We start from the raw sequence: 23,052 nt of genomic DNA, 5'->3' as shown, positions 1-23,052 counted from the left end.
AATTCTTGCAACTGGGAAAACTGCATATTAGATGCAGAGCATTCATGTGACTTTTGAGACTCTGTATAATCTTAAAAAGATGTCTCAGCTAGAGCTGAGAGAAATTTATAATTTAACTAAATAATCTCTCGTGACCAGTAGACACGTTTTGAATGGCTATAATTCTGTCATATATGCCAAATCACTCCTTGAATCAGCATATTATCCATTAATTATAATTATTTCTCAGGTGATCTAACTTAAACACTAGTCATTTGGACTAAAAGCTTTTATAAATAAATCCTTTAAGTTACCAGAAGTTTTGCCTATTTGAATATTTTAACATGAATACAAACAAGCAAGCCCTTCCCAAATACCAGCCTTTCAGCTGACTTGCTTCTAAAGTGGTGAGTGAAGGACAGGAAACTCTGGAGTCCTGGATCATACTGCACAATATTTAAGAGTGATCTTATAATGTTCCTCCACCCATTTCCTCCATTCTTACTCAAATACTGATTCTCTCCTATTCCAAATGCCCTCTTTTAATTTTGTCTGTTTCTGTTATTTGTCCATTTCTCCATCAGTTGATAATCAGTCCCTTTTCTTCCCATTCCAACAATTTCCATTTTAGTTCTCATTCCTGATGGTTCCCCTTCTGCCTATATATGCCTTTATACGTTCTTTTTCCCATCTCCTCTTGGTTTTTTTACCCTCTTTGTCTCATCTCCCCACAGCTCATACCTCTTTTCCTCCTGTATGTTTTCAATGCCAATGGCACTACTCCGTCGCCCATGGAAGCGGCTGGCTCGAGTACGTGATGGGCTCCTACCAGGCAAGGCAAAAGACTAGAAAAAAGGAAAGCATGACAGAAAGGAGAGGAACAAGACAGGAAAAGCTGTGGAAAGCTGAAAGCATAGGAGAAGAGTTTGCAACATGGATCCAGATCCTCTCCTTTACTGCAATACAAGAGCTCAGTTCCACCTGTGCAAGGAGTACTTTCTGTCAGCAAGCAAGAGCAGCCAGGGCTTATAAAAGGTGGTGGGAGAAAGGAACAGAGTTACAATGACACAAAGGCAGAACATAGATTTGGGAAGGGAGGTAACCCCATATGGTGAGAGGAGAGGCAGAACCAGAAAGACAAAGAAAACCAAAAGTTAAAGGAGCAAAGGAGGCAGCAAACCCAAGTCATTAGTACGCTGTGACTTCGTTGTATTGACATAAAGAATGCATACAACCAAGTAAACTGTCACCAAGAAATCTTCACACTGAAGGGCACCTTCTTGGCTTACTCAGAGATGGGTTTTTTTGTAGTTTGCCTGTATTGACATCACTAGTGCAGAGACCACAACCAGCTGGATGCACTTTGGCCAAGGTAACCATATTTTCAGTATCAGAAACACGGATCCTTTTCTGGAAAGATTTGTGATAGATTTTTAATTCATTGGTCACATAAATTTAGTATCCCTATCAAAGAAAGGCTTTGATAGTGACTAGAAATATTCATTCTTTTTCTCACCCCAAACTTTATTAATTCTGCTGTTTGTTCCCAACATGCAAATTCTATTTACAGCAAAACAGCACCTTGAATATATTGTGCACCTGTTTATATTACAGAAAATAGTCTGATTGGTGAAATCAAAGAAAATGAAACAGTTCTACTGTCCTTATGTTCTCAGGTCTTGCCATATGACAATACAGTACCATTCCAGCCAAACCACAGTGCGTGCATTTTTTAACACATGGCACCGTAGAGGATCTAATCCAGTATATCAGAGATAGATGTCTGATGTAGAATCATGGCTGGCTTTCTTCTCCCAGTCTGCATCAATCTCAGCTCTAGTTTACACATGAACTGGGGCTAGAGATGGGCACAGACAAAACAGACTCCAACGCATGCTGTCACCACTTGTGAAATGGGATGATACAAGAAAAAGATTCACAGTGGGACAAAAGGACAAACTAATAGGGAAAGGAAATGTATGAGTGGTTACAAAGGTATGCCGGGTTCTCTTCTTACAGCCCACCCGAATACCTTACCGCAGCAATGGCCTTAGGGCCCTCGGCGACACTCTGGCTGAGGGCAAGGCCAGCTGTAGCTGGGCGGCTGGGCAGGGTGGCTGGCTGCTGCTTTCTCATGGATATCCCCATGGTATCCAGGCTCTGGCTGCGGCCTCTGATCACCCGCTGAACAGGAGGGAGGCAGGGAAACAGACAAACACAGATATACACATATAGACATGCACACGGTAGGGTAGTGTGAGAAGCACCACAGACTGAGTGGGAAGTTATGACAGACTGACACCAGAACCACACAGATCCTAACTCCTAGAATGCAGCACCTTAGATTGGTCCTAGCTGATTCATGGAGCTCTGGAAAGAGCTCTTCATCAAATATGTTCTCTAGTTTCACTTCCCTTCTCCTATTGCAATAAATAGAGGTTTCCTACAAGTATCCCAGCACACTGGATTAAACAGCATCACCTGGAGCAGTCCTATCCAGTACAGGTTATAAAACACAAAATCAAATTCCTGTTCAAGGCTGTAAGGTTCAGTCTCATATGAACTTGAATTCTGGTTTCAATGGGAAAGCAGCCATATCAAAATCTGCAGCAATTTTAAAAAGCCATTTTCTGACTTAACTCAGCCTTTTACAAATGTCATCTGTGTACATGATGTGCAAATCCCAGCATCTGCCAGAAGTCATAAAAGGACATTTTGGGAGAATTAGTGTAAGACATGAATGGGTTAAAATTCATGGTTAGTAGCAAAAGCAGTTTGTATGTTTAAAAAAAAAAACCTCACCAAAGCATCCCAGACCTGACCAAAGCTACGGACACAGCTACCAAACCTATTTGTGAACAGGTTAGTTTCACAGACCTTAATAACTCTAATTGACCCACCATATAAAGCCATAAAGTCATCTGAAGAAATGCTATTTATAACACATCTCTCTTTCCAGAGAGATAACTTATTATATAAAAGAAGTAGCAAGAGACTTCCCACGTTAAGTGGGAAAGGGCAAGTAGGTATAGAATAGGAAAGCAATAAAGATTCTCTCTGTATAACCAGTTCAAAACTCAGTATGCCCATTCATACAAAATCTTTGCTTTCTCATATACATTATCTTTATCACTTCTAAAAGAAAGTTCTGTCACCTCCTTTATTTAAAAAAATCAACAATAAAAACCCCCTAACATGCCATCTACACTGAAAAAGGTAAATTAAATTTGGCTTTTAGAGGGTAAGTAAAGTATCACAGTTTTTCTAGACAGTACACTCAGAGATAAGTTAGATACTTTTGCAGTAGCTTCTGCAATTCTTTCAGTTATAATGAAAATTAATTGAAAGAGATCTGCTGTAGGAACTGAAAGCACCTTGCTCCTAGTTATTACAACTCCTCTTGCAAACACTGACTTCTTCTTCTCTAAGTCATGGATTAAAACCACATCTGACACTTGACACCAGCACGAAGCATAAAGAGTTTGGCTTCTAAGGGCCAGTATGGAATTCTAGACCACACTGTAGGTTTGTAGAAAGGCTCACCTTGAAGTTCTCGAGGAAGCCCCCACTGCCATTCTCTATCTTGTCATCCTCCCCTACAGGTAATCCCATCATGCTGCGGCTGCGAAGCTGCAGCTCCTCAAAAAGGCTCTCCAAGAGGGCACTCCGTGTTCTTTCCTGCATCAACATTGGGAATCAGAACAGCTTTTATTTGAAGTGGAGAGATTTTTTTTCCTGTTTTTTCAATGTCTCACATCCTTCTTAAAAAAAAAAAAAACAAACCAACAAACAAACAAAAAACCCCAAAAGGCCAACAATGACAACAACAAAACCCCATGAAAATCACTTTAAACAGTATGAAGTGGTTTTAACTGCATAGTTACAGACTATACTGCAGTAACACCCAGCCCCATCAAACTTTGTCTAAAGCAAGTCATAAAGAACACTTCTTTACAGCTGATGAAACAGAGACTTTTTTTTCTAGGTCAGGCAACAGCAGAGCCTGGAACAGAATTTTGGTACCTTAAACCAAAAATCAGTGATATCAGCATGCATCCTGTAGCATAATACTGAATTTCAGCTAATACAGAATTTCTTCCAAAAAAATATATGCATCATATTCCCATCCTTACTTGAGGATTAGATCTTTATATTAAAGTGTACCTGTTCATATTCTATCACACCTGCTAAGAAATATGAAGGAAATATCCCGTAACTGAGTATAAAATCACATTTCATCTTCCTTTCTTAAGCAACACAAAACCGGAAGTCAGAAATTTTACTTTATTTTCTTTATCTGACAATAATATATTTATTATATATATATAATTATTATTTTTAATTGAAGCAGCCAGGTAACAGACCCACCTCTAATTTAGCAAATTTCTCAGCTCGATAGCAGCTGTACTCGGCGTTGATGAGCTTGACCAGAAGGAATTCACGAAACTCTGCACTCTACAAGACAAGATGAAGACTAGACTAAACTGGAGATGAAAACACTAGTAAAAATATCACATTATAAAAGCTCAGCTTACTACTCTTTGGACCTCCAAAGTGCTCTAGCCAGACTGACAATACCAACTCAGAACATAAGTTGTGTGCACCACGTCCCCTGCCAACTAACACTGGACCAGAGAAACAGAAACAAACCTTTTTAAATATGGCTGGATTTGGCAGTGGTGGTCCAAAGAAAGGGACATCATCTCGGGCTGTGACTGAAACCTGAAATAATAGAAGGGGGAAAAAATGAGTATCAGAACACAAGTGAGACCATCAAACTACTATGATAGATCTGATTCCTCCTAAATAATTTACTTATAAAAAAGAGATGTAATATAGTGTCCTGTGCATCCCTCTGTTCCTGAACTCAGTGGATGGATGTGCTCATTTATCTCTCAGAAACTCAGCCAGCTAGATGTGCACACAGTAAGAGCAATGAAAAAAGCTGAACTGTTTGCTTTTTTAAAATAATAACTAGTATAACCAGTATATTTAGGAACAAAAAATGCTCCTATTCAGCCTGCAAGATTAACCTCCACTAAAGAACTTCTGTCAGTGTGGTTGTACTCACCTATTTTTTTTTTTTTTTTTACAGAGAATCTTTGGTGGAGACATGCTGCACACTGAGGGGAGTATCGCAGTGCCACTGCCTCTGGGAGTCACAGGTGGTAAACATGCAAATGCATTTCCCAGAAAGAGATAGGTTTCATTTGTTTTATTTTTAGCGTGCTCCTACCTGACATACCAATGTCTAAAGAAGTAACTGAAATGCAGTCCAGTTTTTACACAGTCACTTGTTTCTTCACAGCTCTTACCCATAATTATATGTAGCTATCTTACCAAATACATACAGTACTTCACAATATTTCACAGGGTTTTTGTTGTCATGTTTCAGATGAAACAAGACCATTATTTGTCCTTTCATACAAGAGGGAAAAATGTCATAACAACCACAACTGCCTCAAAACAACAGTAAATGTCACAGAGCCATTAAGAGGTGTGAGTTTAATGAGAGGAAGAAGGAAATGGACTCTTGATTTAATTCCGTTTTCTCACATTTTAGGCCACCTCCCCGAATTTCAAAGCCTCCATCTCTCTCCTAATAGATATCTACCAGTTAAAATTCTGCTTTGCATTTTCAGTTTTCTGACTGCAAAAATTGATTCTGTGAAATAAATTCCATTAATATTCCAATTTAACAGGAGGCACTAAAGCTTAAGTAAATGGAACAAGGGATGGCAAAGAAATCTTTCAAATGGCAATCTTTTGTGTATCACAATGTTCTCAAGGCAGCATCAGTTAAAGTCCCTTTAGAAAAGCCTTTACAGAAAACTCTGCATTGGCTCTAGGGTGATTACTGGGATGGATTTCTTCTTCATGGAATGAAGCAGCCCTATTACACTAACAAAAAAAAAAATGGTACTGCAGACAGGCAAAGATGAAAACAATGGCAGGAAGACACACAACAAATAGCAAGCTTTTCCAGCTCTTTCCTTGTCATTAAAAAGTCCAGTGAATTTTGGTGCCCTACAAAACAGAGAGCAGGATGAGAGCTGGAGCTCCATGGTCTGGTCAACACAGGGTTTTCCCTACAAACCAGCTGCCCAAAGCATAGGGAACAAGCGAAGGTGGTTGCTCCACCACCAACACGCTCTTGGTGGAAGAGGAGGTGGGGATACTGTCCTAATTCTGATATTCTTGGTGTTCTGTAGACTTCCAAGGCATAAGGACTCATCATCACATCAAAATCACTACATAATACAACACATGGCACTTGGGATTAAAATGTTTCTACAATTGAAAATCCATCACAAATCCAAGTTTCTTTATATTTTCTGCTCTCTCAGCATCACTGAAAGTTGAACATAAAGTTATACAGATATCCATACAGACTCATGTCAGAGAGAGGATGAGCTGCGTCCAAAAGCCACAGATAATTAATCTGGGCTCTACAGGGCTTCTTTCAGCTGGAAGGCCCTAACAGGTAACACATCCCTGCCAGATGGGCATCAGTTCTGGAATCCCCAGAAGCAGGTATAGCTGGCTTGGATTCTATCTGACCTGCAGCCTCAGCAGTGCAAGCTGCAAGCACTGTGCTGTGCAGCACAGGCAGTGCATACAATGTAAGCAAGACAATCCCCAAAATACGATCAACTGTGGCTCGTGCTCTGCCATGCAAACAAAATTTTTTATCTGAATCCTTTCTGCTTCAATTCCCAAGCTTTAAGCTTCAGAAATTAGTCTGCTACTTAGAAAACCATACAACTTAACTCAGCTTTCAGGTGTAGATACTCAAGAAATTAGGATGACATCTGGCTGAAACTGTACCTCTCCCAAAGGCCCAAGAACCTATTTCCACATCAAGGATCAAAATCAGTACAGGTTAATCTATTGATCCTGGTTACCTTGTAGAGAGTGTCCCCAGTGGTGCTATGAGTGAGCTGAACTACCACATAAGCATGTAGGAAATTAGAAGCAATCATATCAGGGACAAAAGGTGTGCTTTCATCCTGGAAAATGATGGCTACAATATCATTCCCAATGTGACGCTTCCGCTGAAGCTGGAGAGGAAAGAAATAGTGAAGAGAGAAGGCAGGTGAAAAAGAGCAGAACAGTATGATGGGACCTCAAACAACAGTCTGCCTAACATCTCACACCCATCTGTTCGCCAAACCCCTCATCACTACATTTGCCATTACTCCAGCCATAATTCCCAACATTATACAGTCAACCATTGTCCCCTCTATGCAATCCTTCTTCAAATACCCCTCCTCTCCCAGACACACTGTTGTAATGTTTACTGCCCCTCCTGATACCTGCTGGGAATCTCCCTCTGTGAAGGGCAGCTTTGTGGACACATGAAACATGATCTCCTTCCCCCGGAAATTTGTATAGACTGACTCAGTGCCTGTTTGACCTCTGGTAACATCCAAGCCTCCCCGGAACCTGAGCAAATCCACACCACGCCATAGGTCAGGCAGTAGAGGAATGAGAGAGCAGAGAGAAGACAGACAGTATCAGCAACAGTACTACATCAGGACTGTCAAAGGTAATTTTTAGGTAATCAGTGATAGTGAGGCACCAAGTCTCCCCCAACCCAATGCAATGACTGAAGCTGCACTATGTTTGTGCTGGTGAACATACCAGCTTGTTAAAGCTATGAAGTTAAACCAGGGATCCTCAAAGTAGCTACCTTCTTTGGCATTCTTCTGAGAAACACATTCCATACTAGTACATTCATGTAGTTAGAACTACAGAAGGGATGGGATGCCTCACAGAAAGAGCCAGAAACAATACTGCCCCATACCACTATGAAACAAACTTGTATTTGCACTGCCAAGTAAAATTATTCTTTACTGATGCTGCGTGTCAGATTGAGATAGCACGAGATCTTTAAATCAAAACACCAGTAGAGACCTAAGCTCCAACTAGTTCCCAGACATGATGGTTGACAAAAGCATTCAGGGCTTCTTCACCTGCACTGGGATTCAGAAGACACAGCACTTCTCTGGAAGCTGGGCTGTAACAGAGTCACAGCCTCTGAACACATGATGTTCCCTAAGTTAATCTGGCTTTCCAGCTGCCCTGTGTACGCACCCACGGAAATCCTGCAGCTGAATCTTGTCACCAAGGAAATCCAGGAACTCCAGGAAACCCTGACTCTCTACTGTGTTACTGAAGACTTCTTCCTCAGTTGTCTACAGAAGGAAAGCAGAACTAGTAAGAAGCACAAGGAGTACAAAGCACAGGCAGTAATTTCTATAGACAGTTCAACCAAAAAGGTTGAACTGCTTGAATACATTTCTGATCTGAGCCCCCCATGGTGCTGGGGTCCTGTGCCTCAGCCCCAAGCTGCCATGAGAGTTAGAGTTAGGGTTCAGAGATCCACAAAGCCTATACTGCCAGAGAAATTGTGGGTGGAAGAGGCATGCCAAGGGAACCATGGCACTGCACAAACACTGCTGCCTCCATGCCACTGCTTCTGGACAGTGCAGACCTTGCTATTACATCCTTTAAGCTAAGAAAACTGACTCTTTTCATTTTGCCCCAAGTACCATGGGATCTGATGGGTCTTACCTGTCCAGGTTTTTGGTAGATGACCCCAAATTTGAAGTTATTGCTTATGACATGTTCATCAAATGCAACAATAAGCTGTGAGGCCTGAGGTAATAAAAACAGAAATTGTCAACTGGATGTCATTAGCCAGACCTTGATGGAAAGTGATATACAGACATATCAGAATACTGTACCTTGGGATACAGGACAGGAAAGAAGCGTTCAACATTCACATCCTCACACAGTAGCTGTTGAGTGAGAGAGACAGGGAAATAAAAGTGTGATTATCATGTGCCCTGGCTTGTTGCAGGCATGACAGCGTAGGCACTGTATATAATTATCTGACAGGAGCCCCTTCAGGCAAAAATTCTGAGGTAAAATTAGAAGACAAAGAAAAGAAGGCAAATGAAAGGGTAAAAGGGAACTATATAACAGTTCTGCTCGTGAATAGTAGAAAAAGAGGGAAATGAGAGGACAGAGGTGAAAATAACTTGAAGAATGAGGCCTTAAGACAAATAGGCAAGCATGAATCTCACCTTGGCCATCTGAACAGCATTGGGAAACTCATTCAGACAGGAAATGGGAATTAGATCATGTTTGGTGCCAGTACGAGTCCTGACATAAAACAAAAAAGGCATTAGAGACTGATGATTGAAGGGAGACACAAGTAACACTGGATCTTTAAAGAAACAGTAGCCATTCCTTCAGAGTATTGTTAAAGCAGTTAATTCCAGAGGGTTAATTTCAACTATGGTGCATAGAATCACTGGAAAAGCAAGGTATTTTCACTTCTCACTGTCCATCACTTGTGGTGAGCAGAGGACACAAAGCAGGAGCCCTTGGTGTCTCTGCTCCTTTGCACGCTTGTCTGCCTTGATGAAGAATTTTGCTTCCCCTCCACACCATTTTCATTCACAGAAATCTAAATGTCAAAATATAATTCACAGACACAGAATAATAAGGGCTTCCCATAATCAGTGAGGGCTTGAAAGATTGTTAAAAGGTCTGTTAGGAACAGCCTAGGAAAGCAGATCTATGCAAAGTAAAGGAGGTAGCAAAGTAAAGGTGTAGCATTGTTCCAGAAAGCTGACAGAGGAAAGCTGCCTTCCTCTTTGTATGTGTATTTAAGGAGAGATATCTTTCTAAGGAAGAAGAAATATTGTGCTGTCAAAAGCCTCTTCAAACCATTATAAACAAGCTATTGGGCAAAAAAGTACTGCATACAATAAAATATCTTAATAGAGGAATAACTACCCTTTTGTTCTTCCCTGGTCTCCTCCACATAGGAAGATAAACATTCCCAGGCACAGCTCAAAAACAAAAGGCTCACAAAACAGCTCACAAACAGGCTCTCTGTTTATTCCCAGATTATTGCTGGCAGTCTGAAGCATTCTCTGGAGACAGTGGAAGAAACTCATCAGTGATTTTCTTGTAGCTAATTCCTATGTAATCATATTTTTCCCCCTCAGTCCTGGATAAATCCTTGTCAGTGGCAACTGTACATCACTTGGTTCCAGTAGCATTGCCTACTGGGAGTGCACTCAGCCCATAGTGTGGTAAAAAGTTTCTCTGCAGTGGCCTCTCACCTACACAAGATCCTTCTCTGTTCTTCTTGTAGTTCATCCAGCAGCTCTCTCTTCATAACATAATGTCTCTCTCCATAACCCTCTCTAAGGATTATGGCTTCATAGACTGCCCTGGGAATCTAGGGAATGTTCTAGATCACCTTCAAATGAGCCTTAGTCTCAAGAACAGAGCCTGGGCTAGGCTGTCCTCCATTAGGGAATCCATATTCTCCTAGAGAGTGCTCACATGTCTCTAAGTAGACAGAATAAACAGAAAAACTTTCTATTTGAGAAAGGAACAGGTGCTTTCCACACAGGTACTAGGAAGATGCACCTGTAAGCACCACACCATCTTCTTTAAGGAAACTGCTGAGAGCAACTCAAGAGCAGAAGGCAAGAAAAAAAGGCAAGAAAAAAAGGCTGCCGTTTCTTTTCTCTCCAGAAGAAAGATACAAAATTCACACCCACATCTGTGCAGAGGGAGCGCAAGGTAAGACAAGAGACAAAACACAGTAGCATACATTTCAATAACAGGCACTGTTACCTCAGCAACAGGCGTAGATTTTCCTGTTTCTCAATCTGTTCATACTTCACAGAAAGTACTAGGTAGCCCAAGGACATGTCACTAGAGTAAAAGTTCTGGTGCTCCTGCAAACAGGAAACCAAAATGCATTATCCCCAACACGCTTCCTGGAGAAGCTTTCCAAGCTGGTTTTTTTTTTTTTGCATACAACCTGTCACTCAAGATTAACTAATTTTTAATTTAACTAGGAGTAGCATGCTTCCAGATGTATGCATGTTGTCTTCCAGCCCACTTGATCATCAGTGCCTGGGCTTATCAGTCAAAGTACATCCCATCAGTTCAGTTCCTCCTCACCTGTCCAACATCACAAGGGCTCCTGAGAAGGAATAGTATTAGAACATTCAATAACACGTTTTGAAGAAATTGAATTTCTTGTAAATAAAATTGTATCCTTCATGGACTTTCCCTGTATCCATTCAGGTTCTGCTTGACTAAGCAGTGTCTTCCAGACATTCAACTGGATGTGGTTGTGGGAATTTTCTATCTAAAGAGCAACAGCAGGGTTATGGTAAATGGCTGAACTCCAAGAGTGCTCACATGTCAGGAAGAATACAGTCAGTAAGCAAAGAGGTTTTGCAGATGAAGACTGTTCTCAGCAATGCCACTAACACTGCCCAACTTTAGTGGAGTGTGCCTGGAACAGTCATGCAGTCAAACAATGAAAGATACTGCAAACATTTTCACAGTCTCTATATGTAAGTGGCTGTGGCCATACATTTCTCCTGGGTATACAGCCATGTTCCAGTGGCCTAGGTATAGCAATGTATATTTTGTATTGCTATATCATATCTATTGTTATATAATCTCTAACCTCAAAAGGTGAAAGCCTTTTGACACAGGATGTGAATGGAAACCTTCAGCACAAGGAAAATACTATTTAGGTGAAATTGTGCAGAAATGCCTTGATCACTCCCATCATCCTAGTGGAAAAGCATCCCCATGCATGACACAGAAATGGGACAGCAAGCTGTGTTCAGCTGCACAGCCAAAACTTGCACAACTTGGAGTATGATCTGTGAAAGGAATACTCCAGGCACAATAAATTAGTGAAGAATTCAGTGGGAGTAAAGTGTAATTTGATAAAAACCATGAGTTTCAGGACACTAATGGATTTTTGGGGTATGAATAAGAATCAGGTGCAGTAAGTCACTGTGACCAAGGGCAGAAAGACAGAGTAGCTGAGGAACTGACAGATTCAAGGAGCAAAGCAAGACCATGTTCCATGGTCAGTTGAAGTCTAGAATCAAAGTCCTTAAACCAAAGAATTCCAATGCCAGGCTGGATGGCCAAGACAGGCTGTTAACGAAAAAGATAGCATAATGCCAACAAAAATCAGAACTAGAAGGCAAAGCAAGGAAGACGAGCCAAAGCCTGAGGTTAGCTGTGGCTAAAAGTAACACTGAGTTGCAAAGACCAGAAATGAAGATGCCTTTTGATGAGACTTCTAAGCCAGACCCCAGCAGTTCTGATACCGGGGGATCTCAACTGCTTTGGAGACTGGGCTGTCAGCTCTGCAGCTGACATAGGTAGGCAGAGCTGCACAAATGGGTGCAATCCTCACAGGGGAATGGGTATCAGAATTAGTGGAGATCTTAAAACAACTGAATTTTTGTAAAAGCCACTCTGACTATGTAGCTTGATCTTGAATGTAAGCCTGAGATTTAAACTGAGATCTGAGCAATTGTATGTATGAATAAACCTATAATTTACTCCTTATGATTTTCTTTCTCTGTAAAAACACATAGGCAACATACATCAGACTCATATTCCTTCAGTGGACAGCAGCCTTTATTGTTAGCTGTCCTGAATGAGGACAGGATGAACCATCAAAAGGCTTTGCAGCTGATACTGAAAATTGCAAGTCAATGATGACAAGATACCCTGGAGCTGAGATGACCTATGTATTAAGTACAAATTTGTTCAGCCACAGAAGCAGTTTCTGTAACATTTAATATAGTCTGAAAGGTAGTTCTGGATTTCATATAGATCTCTCTAAAAACAATTAAGTATCTTCTATGGGCCAAGGGAAACGACTAACAGAAAACACAAGGAATGCTGACAGTTTGCCTAAGAAGTTATAAAGCTACTAAGACATCTGCCATCTGCAGCAACTTTAACCAGCACAAAGAAAGGACAGCAGGAAGGAGAAATACATGATCACATATGAATGCATAGCAAGAAAGCTTCTCCCTCAGCACTGAGAGCTTCAAGTGCTTGAGAAACTAGACCCTAAGTTTATTTGACTGGCAGTTACAATGTATACCTTTATTAAATCCTTCCCTGCTTCAGGCTACTTCTCTTCATTACAGCCTTGAAAAACAACATAGACGTTGAATAATTCCTACAGTACAAGACATAAGGTTTTACAGCCTTCTTCCTAAAGGCTAAATAAATCTTACTGTGTAATTGTCATATAAAATACAGATCATGAGGCAAGGAAAAGGAACTAAGCTATGGCTTAAATGTTCTAGTACTTTTTTTGGTGGTTGTTTTATAGGGTCTTACCTTTATAGGTAAGATGTTCTGTAAAAAGTATCACAGAATTGTTCGAGTTTGAGCAATCTACATACATACATCCACAACACAGACATGCACATTAAGTTGGTAGTACCACACAATACTTTGATCTCCTGTCTTGCTTAAAGGATATTCCCTAAAGCACTGGCTATGCCTCTCCCACCGTGTGATGCTTTCAGACTCTTCAGCTAAGAACTGTTTGCTGTTATTCAAAGCATGAAAGAGACCTTTCCTGACATTGCTGAAATAACCTTCCCATGTTACCAAAAAGATACAACACAGCATCAAAATCACTGCTAACTTTGCACCGAAGAAATACTCTTCTAGGGAGTGGAAAAGCTCTGAGCTCTCTCCTTAACTAAGCTTTTAAACCACGGGGAAAGTTTTCTAGCCATGGGTGGAGCTTTCTGTGACACAAGAGTCCTGTTCACCTTGTTCTTTTCTGACACTGGCTTGCTCAAAAACTTGCATGTTTAACTGAACATGGACACACATTCATGTCAGTTAAGGCAAAGAATAAAACACCAACACCAGAAAAGGAAGAATATAGGAGAGAGCTTTTCAGTAGTACTGAGGCACTAATGGTTGGGCACTTCGCAAATGCGAAGTTCCACAATAGAGGAAGTCTGGGATCTTACTTGGAAGGAGCAATGATGATATGAGCAGGAGTATGGACAAGATGAGCCCCAGAGGTCCCTTCCAAACTCAACTGTTTTGTGATATCAGGTCAGCAGTGAATCCAACAGTTGGACTGAAAAAATCATATCCAAATTTGCCTCTTGTCCTATCTGGCTCTGGAAGCCTTCAAGCACAACCCGAAATTTACCATGACAGAAAAACAATTGCAGTTGGCATACTGAAAGCTTCAGAAGGTTATAAGATAAATGTCCATTAACAGATTGCACAGCAGATCTGTTAGTCTTGAGGGGAAGCCTCCAGGAAGGCTCCCTTTTTTTTTTTACCTAATTATTTATAAATCATATTAATATAACTCTCCAGTGTTGTGGAACAAGATTCACTATAGAAGATCACTCTGACAAGCATAACTACTGCAGAACAGGTCCCCAGCACTGTGCAAAACACCACCTATTCCTGGTTTTGAACTTGTTCAGTAGTTGCTGAGGGAGATCACTGAATAAGATGCAGTGTGAGCATACTTGTCAAGCTTTCTTATCTCCTTATGCCATGAACCAAATCTCAGAAAAGATCATGGGTTTTTCTCACTAGTTCTTTATGGCTAATATCATTGTGAGATTCAGTCTGGTAATAAGCCAATTCCCTAAACAGGCCCACCCAGATGGACCTTCATGGCTGGCCAGCAAACAATCACTTTATGAGGCCTAGCTCTGTTTCCCTATGTGTCAAACTGGAATTTTAAAATTCACAGAACATTTAGCACCAAACTTACTTAAATCAACAACTATAAAACACATGGCCCAGTTTCATCATATACATTCTGTAATGACCATACACTGAGGGAAATGGATTCTTCTCATTCCTACTGAGGAGCTTGCACTGTTAGTGCTGAACTCCCTGTTAAAAATAATGCCATTTCCACTTCCAATTCTATTACACTTTTGTCCACTTGTTATCCCAAGGTTGGTATCTGTATAGGAGACTCAAAAGACCTTCTTAACTAAATAAAAGCTCTTCCCATACAAATCTTTCTATTAATGCACAGGATGATGCACATTTCACAAGGGGACATCAATTGAAAACACTACAGACCATATCTTAGTATGTACCTCACTTACATCAGTTGAAGACATCATAAGGAACTGAAATGCAGCAGCAGTGCAGACATTTTTAAGCCCACCAGAAAAAGCCTGAGAGATATTTCAGCCTTGTGGCTGGGTGGGCAAAGAAGGCTCTGAAGGTCACTCTTACCTTTCCCAGAAAATGTTTGCGGTACAGCTTGGCTGTAGGGTCACTTTCCAGTTTCACTTTACCACTCCAGGAAAAGGGTACATCAGACAGAGTTGGACTCAAGCTGGAGAGGTTGTGGCTGGTCCCTTCAATCCAGTAGCCCCCAAACTGGGGTAGGATAATGAGAGGATATGGCCACCCTTTCTGTAATACCTATTCAGAAGGATGGAAAGCATTAAAGTTGACAGGTCTGTAAGCTCAAAGGCTAGTAAGCTGAAAAAACAATCAAGTCCAAGGACATACAGAGAGGAGAAAGCAATACTAACTCACCTCATGGATGCTGGGATAAGGAATATACTCCTCTTCTGTCTGAAATCAGAATAGGCCATTAGCAAAAACGTGACATTTTTTAAAGTATTATGCAGTATTATGCTCTCATGACTGTGCAAGCTGCACCCTCAGCTTCTATTCTGCCCTAGGTCATCCTTAGAGTTTTACTTCAGGACTTAAGGTTAGACTCCATTTCCAAGGTCTCAGCATTATAATAAAGAACTCTGAGAAAATAAACTTAGGAGTCAGATTCTACCCACCCTCCTCCTCCAAATTACAGGGAAGGTAGGCATGCAAAATGAGGAAGTAGCCAAACTCTAGGCAAACTTGATATGTTTAGGAGAGGCAGCCTCTCTCTTTTCCTTCCACACTGTGTTAGACAGCTGCTGTCCTGCTGACAGGGATGACAGTAGGAATGGTAGAAAAAGTGCTTTTATTTACAGTGAGATTGAGGCTGTGTCATCTCCATGGCTGCTCTGTGGTATGCATCTGAGCAATGCCGAGGTGTGACTCAGAGAACAGAAGCAGTATCTGAGCCAGTTTATGCCAGTTGGATGCCCCCTCCATCACCACAAAGAGCACTGAGTATCTCTGTCAGAAGAAAGCTGTGTCAATTCTCGATGTGGTTTTTTTATAGGTCATCCCAAGATAAACGTCAAGATCAGGTTTCATGTTAAGGTTAGTAGGCCTGAGCTGAGACTGAAGAAGTGGAGTTTAATCCTTAACTTGCGGAAATAAAGATAGGAATCTGTTCTTACTGCCTTAATATTGGCAGAACAGATCAACTTTCTAGTAGCATCCCTATGAGTCATCAAGCAGACTACTGAAATAGTATTTATGTGGTTTCATAAATATTATTACAGCTCTTAAATAGAATAAATTTAAGAAATTACTTAGTCAAAACTAACACTTTTAATAACAATAACTCTTATTGGAGCCACTTAAATTAGAAAAAGGGAAAAGTTAATTCTATTTCAGCTACATAGTTTCACCCCCTTTTGCAGCAACTAGGAAAAAAAAAAGAAAATAAAAAAGGCAAGCATGTAAGTGTTTCTGGGATGTTTGCGGACTCCCTGTTCATTCCAGTATGAAAGTACACTGCAAGCCAGGTCAGTAATTATCTGCCATTCTCAGCAATTTAGGAGGCAACAACAACTTGGCCTGACCTTGAGAGGAGCTGGAAGGGAACATCTTTGTTCATCCAGACGACTCCCCTGGAAACATAAAGTCACAGACAGTGAATCCTGTATTTCAGCATGTCTGTTTCACTTACCCTCTGTGTCCTTCTCCATATCCTCAATATGCATATTTTGTCCCTCTATAAAATCTTCCATTTTAAGCAAGTTTGGAAGATTCGAATAAAAGGAAAAGTGATGCTAGAACTTGGCCAGTCCCCTAATCTGGCATTAAAATTGAAAAGCTATACTCAAGTTTATACCTCTTAAAAAGCAGACAGCCGGCAGATATTAAAAACAGTCTCTCAAACTGATGCTCTTACTTGATTCTCTAATCTCTTCCAGCTACGTTCCTTCCTATCCTAAGCAATAAAATGAAACAATGGAATGACTACGAGGTGGGTTGAAATAACAGGGCAAAAGGCTACTGGCTGCCTAGTTTCTTCCCAAATCAGGAACTGGCATTCAGACTTGAATCTCCTCCTTAAGGTTATTCCATCCTCTGCCTCCTCACCACGGCAAAGTAGCTCTCTTCCACCCCACCTCAGCAGCAGAAGCACATGAGAATAGGACAATTTTAGTGAGGAGAGCCCCAACACAGACTGAGCAGAGGCCCAGAGCAGAAGATATGAGGGTCAACAGGCCATACTCCAAGTGGGCATCACAGACAGAAGAGTAAGAAGCAGAATTTGCATCATCAGATAGGAAGGTGAGGACCAGGATTTAAAACGTAGGTTTCTCTTACACACAGTACATGAGTATTCAACTACTGTCACCTAAATCTTGTAACTCTCATGATGGGAGATGGTGCTGAGACTACATTTTTATATACCATCAGTGACTGCCATGGCTAATCAGGGATTCCGGACAGGATAAGCAGCTCTTGACTTTGTTATGAAAATAAGCAGGATTGGATTTATAACAGCCATGCCTATGCACATATGCTACAGTGAAACAAGTTTGTCAACTAGATTCTGGTAGAAATAGGTAAATCTCAGAGGAGCTCTATAGTGGAGACTTAGGAGGCTCAGGAACAAAAGTTTTGGACAACACTCCAGCTGTACAGAGTGCAAAAACTGCTAGCATACTACCACTAAAACTGAGCAACAGCAACCTTACTACTGAGGATTCATAATAATCAGAATGCTCTTTGCAGGAGCAACAAAAGAAAAAAAAAAGAAAGAAAAAAACCCCAACACATCTACTTCACATCAAAACAAGGTTTTAGGAAAATGAGAAAGTTTATTAAAAGAACCTAAGAAGGAGCCATAAAAAAACCTAAACCTTCATGAAATCATGAGGAGCCAGACCTTGAGTACACAACAAATGCTTAAAACCTTTAAAATACTCTTAGAAACATCAGAAGTAAAGCAGTATGGCCACACTCCAGAGTAAGGGAGACCAGTAATAGATGCATGAGGTCATTCTTCAGAAGTCTGAAGTTGAGTTCAATCACAAAAAGTAGCAATAAGAACAAATTTTAATTAGTTAAATACAGAAACACAGCAAAGTAAGTGAGGAACAATGAGCAGATAACAAAAACCAAATTATTTTCCTTAGCTCTGCTAGGAAAAAGAAGCTTCACATGTTATCTAAAGGGTAGCACAAGATCAAACTACAAAAGCTGAGTTTCAAGACAGTTATATACCCTCCCCCAAAAAATTGTTTTCCTTTTCTATTTTCAACAATGGAGACTAAACAAATACTAGGCTGAAAACATTCTTCATAGGAAAACTTAAGAATGTATGTTTTGAATTGTGATGTCAGTACACAGCATTGACAAAATGAATAACCAATTACCAGGATGTGGTGAGTTGTGAAATTAAGATGGAACACAGGTTGACAAGTGATCTTTATCTTTTGCAGAAATACTTAGTAACCATTTTGCATTTAGGGAAGTTGTAAAGGTGAAAAAGTTGAGTTCATGGAATGTAAGTGCTAAAAAAGCGTTTTGTTGATGTGGTCTCGAGTTTCAGTTCTCAACCTACTGAGCTGAGGTTCACAAGGAAGACCAGGTTGTGAAACAGGGATTTGGAAAAGAGACAGAAAGTCCTGTCACTACCAGAAAGTCCTGTGCACTGTCAAAACAGGACTGATCCAGGACGGACACATAGGTACAAAACAGCCACAGACTTCCCCAACAAACTGTGGGAAGTACTAGGACAGAAATGGAGATTGGGAAACTGCAATCTTCTAATATTTCTCTCTCCTTCCTTCGCATTTTTGGCAGATCTGATAACTGCAAGAATTTTCCAGTTTCAAAGGAGGTCCAAGTAGGAGACCAGTATCTCAGCAAGCCTGAGGGAAAACTTTCTGGGCTGCTGTAATGGAGCTCTGTATCAGAGCCTCTACAGAGAGCAAAGGAATGTACCAGCACATTCCATGACTCTGCACTGTTAAGGAAACTCCTGGTAGCCTGGAAGCAGAAGACAAGTTTAAATCTACCAACCTCTCCTCTAGAGTGAAGCTTAAGGTAAGAATAATGAAACCCTAGGCTGTACAGTCCAAAGCTTTATTTTAAAGGGTAACCAGGACCACAGGAAACACGCAGCCTAAGTTGTTGAAGCGTCGAAGCATGGGCAGAACAACGGCTTGATGATCACTGTCATTCCTCAAAAGGGAGAGGAATAAACTGCAGCAGTCTCAGCCACCCCTTGAGACATCCTTCTGGTTTGATCTGGTTTGGCTTGCAGCACTACCAGTTTCCCTGGATAGCTTACTGGAGGCTGGGAATCTCATATCAGTCTGGGAATCTCATATTCCCAAGGTCTTCCACAGGGGAAACACCTGGCCTGAGCAGGATGAAAGAATGAATGACAGAGAAAAAGGTGTCCAGACCCAGAGTCAGGGTCCAACATGGCATAACAATGCTATGATAATACACATATTTTATGGGGAAAGAGCAGTACCTTGAGGGGACTAGTTCAAAACAGACAACTTGGATACAACAGGGGACACAGGGAAAAAAAAACATGAAAGTACTTACGAGAAAACAAAACTGAATATGCAGAAATTGTAAGAATGCAGAACAGAGGGAGTGAAAAAAGCAGTCAGGTGAAGAGGGACTGGCTATGCAAACATATGAAGACCTGAAATATTTGAGCTTATTGGATGAAATAAAATTTCCCTGTTTTTCAATTGCCTGCACTGCAAAGCAATCTAGGAACAACACATTACTAAGTGTCCTTAACAGAGTGTGACTTCACTAGATCTGTAAGCACAGAATGAAGTTGCCAGTAGCCCACTTATTTCCAAGAAATGATTGATAAAATTGAAGAGAAAAATAAAAAGAAAACGAGAAAGAAAAAAAAAGGTAAACTTCTTTCCCAGATCTTGGGATTTGTTTCAGTGTAAAAAAAGAGTACAACTTTACCTGTTAATTTATCACAAAGAATGTGAAATGGCTATCCTAATTTTCAGTCCAACAATTATATTCCCATCCAATTGTTAAAGTACTAAATAATCAATTCCATCCTGAGGCTTTTTTGTTTTTATTTTACAGGAGAAATGTTCAAGTCTCCTGCTTTGGTTTTCACTCACTTTGATTGCTAACAAAAAACCCAGATTTCATTTTCAAGAATGATTCAACAAGTCTAAAGGATAGCCACAGTCAAATGGAAGGAAAGGGAAAGCAAAAACAAACATAAGAGAATAAAAAATTAGTAAAAATCTAAACAAATATCACAACAAGTATTAGAATTTTTTTTCTTTTGGAAAACACTTAACTTTCAAAAAAGATCTGTTAAACAGCAATTACTGATTCTCCTAGTGCATGTTAGGTGACAAAACAAGCTTAAATCAAAAAAAAATGCAATAAAATCTTGATAATGAGCAGCTAAGAAAACACCATAGATGCAAAATTAGGCAGTCTGCATGCCTTGGAAATTCCCATCAGCTCCCTGTTATCTAACTAAAGAGGTGCAAATCCAGTCAGATTTTCCATATGGCAAACTGGGAGCTGAGAAACACTGACAATCTTAAGCACCAGTCTTCCACTGAGGAACACCTGGTAATGACTCTTCCTTATCCATATTTCAAAAGGCCTGGGAAGGACTGTCACAACCTTTGAATACGCGCTTGATTTAAAGTAGCACTGCTTGCTCAAGCTTACTTTCCTGCAGTTAAATGAGCCTGGCACACTTACAGAGCTTGCTACTCCAAAGCACAGAGAACACATCCCAAACATAGTTTGGATGTCAGTACAGTGGTTGCAAGGTCTCTGTCTGTCTGCACATGAATACATGGCAGATACACCTTCAGCCCTTCTCTCCCACACTCCTCCTCTCCAGTCTGCCAAAAAGTACTTCAGCCTCACAACTCTAAACTCAGCATTTTGCTGCTACCTTCCACCTCCTCACCTTTGTAGTCTCACTAAATTCTGGCAGTTTCCTCATATTCATAATTTGATCACCCAAATTCCAGAAAATAAGTTAAATGGTTTTGATAAGTTTAATTCCGGCACATAATAAAAGGCAGGGATTATGTGCCATGCTATGTATTATGTTAGGTCAAGGTTAATCACAGCACTTTAAAGAAGGTGCACCACTCAGAGAATATACTGGTAACCTGCAAGGATGCTCTGAGAATACATAAACTGAAAAATCTGAAGACTTCGTTGTTAGATATTTTACACATATAACATATTACTGTTTCTTTCTCTGATATGGTAAAAGGGGAAAAACTTCAACTCCGCCCTGTTTAAAGTTTATAACACAATATATGCAACTAAATGCATGTATTTCTGTGTAAGAATTAAGTCAGAGTCTTTCTTTCTTGCACAAGTTAAAGACAGGGCCTACAGTAGTTATTTATTAAACTGTCTGACCTTGCTAAATGCAGTTAGGTTAACATCCAATTAATCGCCTGTCATTATATCTGCTACCCAGCAGAAGAGAGTTGCCTGAAGAAGATGCCAGAGATAACTTATTGCAACTTTGATTTTCTCTCAGAATCACTCTTCTGCAAAGAACAGACAGAATTATAATAACCTGTGTCTATTGCTTCCATCATGCTGACTGGAAAAACGAACACAGAAAAATGCTTTTGAAATCCCATTGAAGAATAAGAGATTGAGCATAGAAGACTTAAACATTCTGTAAGCCCACAATAAATGACATTGTGAGTGAAGCAATAGGACAAATAGTAGCTGATTATTTGTTTGCTACAAAAAATTAAGAGACCTCAAAGGTTGACAGAATTACTTCTCCTTACCTGCATTTTTTCAATCATCTCAAACAAGTCCACAGTCTGTGAAAAGGAAAAGACAACAGAGAAAAATAATTTGACATTTGCAGAAGCTAACATTATCTTCTGTGGTAACCCAGATATTGAAGGAGCCAACAGATTCCTTCCATATTTTGTCAAAGAAACTACTTGTTTGCTGAAGACACGATGGAATTGTTCTTCCTTAATTGGTAGCATGGACAAAACAACTGGCCAAATTGTCTTCTGCTTGTGTTGCAAAAGCTTGACCAGAAACCTGGTCAGTCAGGTATCAGGAATTTCTCTCTTTCAATGGGTCAGATTGACTTGAGATAGAATGGCATAAGAACTGGTCAAATTAGCAAGTTTAGGATTCTCACAGAACGAGGCAATTATAGCTGTAAGACATACATGACCACAAGCTTGATTTCAGACAATTCTTCTGCATACATAACTCAAAGCATACACCAGCCCTGAGCCAAACATGGACTGTTTTTACCTTGTTGGGGACAGCAGGAGTGAGGACACATGGAAAGCCTTCAGTGGGAGAGTCTATAACATCACTAAAACCCTGCACCGCCTCCTCAGACCTCCTGCAACAGACAGAGGCAGAAGAGGAAAAAAAAAAAAAAAGAAAGAAAAAATTAACTTTGAAGAGAATTCAAGATGTCAGTGCTTGCCGGCAGTGCCTTCTTTGCCCTCTGCATACTATTACTCTCCTCAGGCCATTTCTTGCCTATAAGGAAGCTGTCATTACCTGTGAGAATCCTTGAAGTGGCTGAACTTACCACTTGCCACTTTCAAACATTCTGGATGTAACAGCAAAAATTTTCTGGCTTCTGACTGCTCTGTCTCTGCTCACATACAATATTTTCCTCACAACTGTCATAGAAGTGCTGAATGACTTTTCTTTGCCAAGCTCCTCTTCTTCCATCATGGATTTGGAGCAGAATTAAGACATGTCTCGCGAGAAGCTTTGCAACCAGATCTCAAAACAGAACTGTATTAAAAAGGATGAAAGTAGTTCTGAACCACCACTGAAATCAGCACCAAAAGGACAGCCCCAGCTGCCACAGCCTGGGTATTAATCTCAAAGACAGGAGCATAACAGAGATGGCACTAGAACAGAACCGATAACACCCCGCAGAGATGCAGGCACCGTTTTGTGTTACCACTGCTGGTACAGCCAGCAGGGAGATTAGGTGAGCTTTTGTCTGCACATCTGCTATGGAAAATATATTATTACTATGGTCCCTGCTGGAGCAGTAGTGTGTACAAA

At 40.5% G+C, this 23,052-nt stretch overlaps 1 protein-coding gene across 15 annotated transcripts in view; it reads right to left on the bottom strand.

Annotated features, from left to right (window-relative positions):
* The window catches only part of LOC128783438 (rap1 GTPase-activating protein 1-like), a 43,167-nt gene that overhangs the window by 12,655 nt on the left and 7,460 nt on the right, over positions 1-23,052 (bottom strand). For 13 of the 15 annotated variants that reach the window (XM_053934129.1, XM_053934127.1, XM_053934132.1 and 10 more), the window contains 17 exons: positions 22,273-22,366; positions 21,783-21,818; positions 16,563-16,610; positions 15,397-15,435; positions 15,088-15,279; positions 10,645-10,748; positions 9,072-9,150; positions 8,730-8,783; positions 8,557-8,640; positions 8,077-8,177; positions 7,296-7,425; positions 6,885-7,040; positions 4,630-4,701; positions 4,348-4,434; positions 3,523-3,657; positions 2,017-2,163; positions 721-824 (listed from right to left, as the gene is read on the bottom strand). In XM_053934129.1, the coding sequence (XP_053790104.1) occupies positions 721-824; positions 2,017-2,163; positions 3,523-3,657; positions 4,348-4,434; positions 4,630-4,701; positions 6,885-7,040; positions 7,296-7,425; positions 8,077-8,177; positions 8,557-8,640; positions 8,730-8,783; positions 9,072-9,150; positions 10,645-10,748; positions 15,088-15,279; positions 15,397-15,435; positions 16,563-16,610; positions 21,783-21,800 (1,550 nt within the window). In that variant the 5' untranslated portion in view covers positions 21,801-21,818; positions 22,273-22,366. The remainder of the gene's footprint in view (positions 1-720; positions 825-2,016; positions 2,164-3,522; positions 3,658-4,347; positions 4,435-4,629; positions 4,702-6,884; positions 7,041-7,295; positions 7,426-8,076; positions 8,178-8,556; positions 8,641-8,729; positions 8,784-9,071; positions 9,151-10,644; positions 10,749-15,087; positions 15,280-15,396; positions 15,436-16,562; positions 16,611-21,782; positions 21,819-22,272; positions 22,367-23,052) is intronic. The other 2 variants (XM_053934125.1, XM_053934126.1) reach the window with 2 other exon arrangements.

The sequence above is a fragment of the Vidua chalybeata genome, chromosome 2, assembly GCF_026979565.1.
Source record: "Vidua chalybeata isolate OUT-0048 chromosome 2, bVidCha1 merged haplotype, whole genome shotgun sequence".
Lineage (NCBI taxonomy): Eukaryota > Metazoa > Chordata > Aves > Passeriformes > Viduidae > Vidua > Vidua chalybeata.
This window is presented reverse-complemented; position numbering and strand designations above follow the sequence as displayed.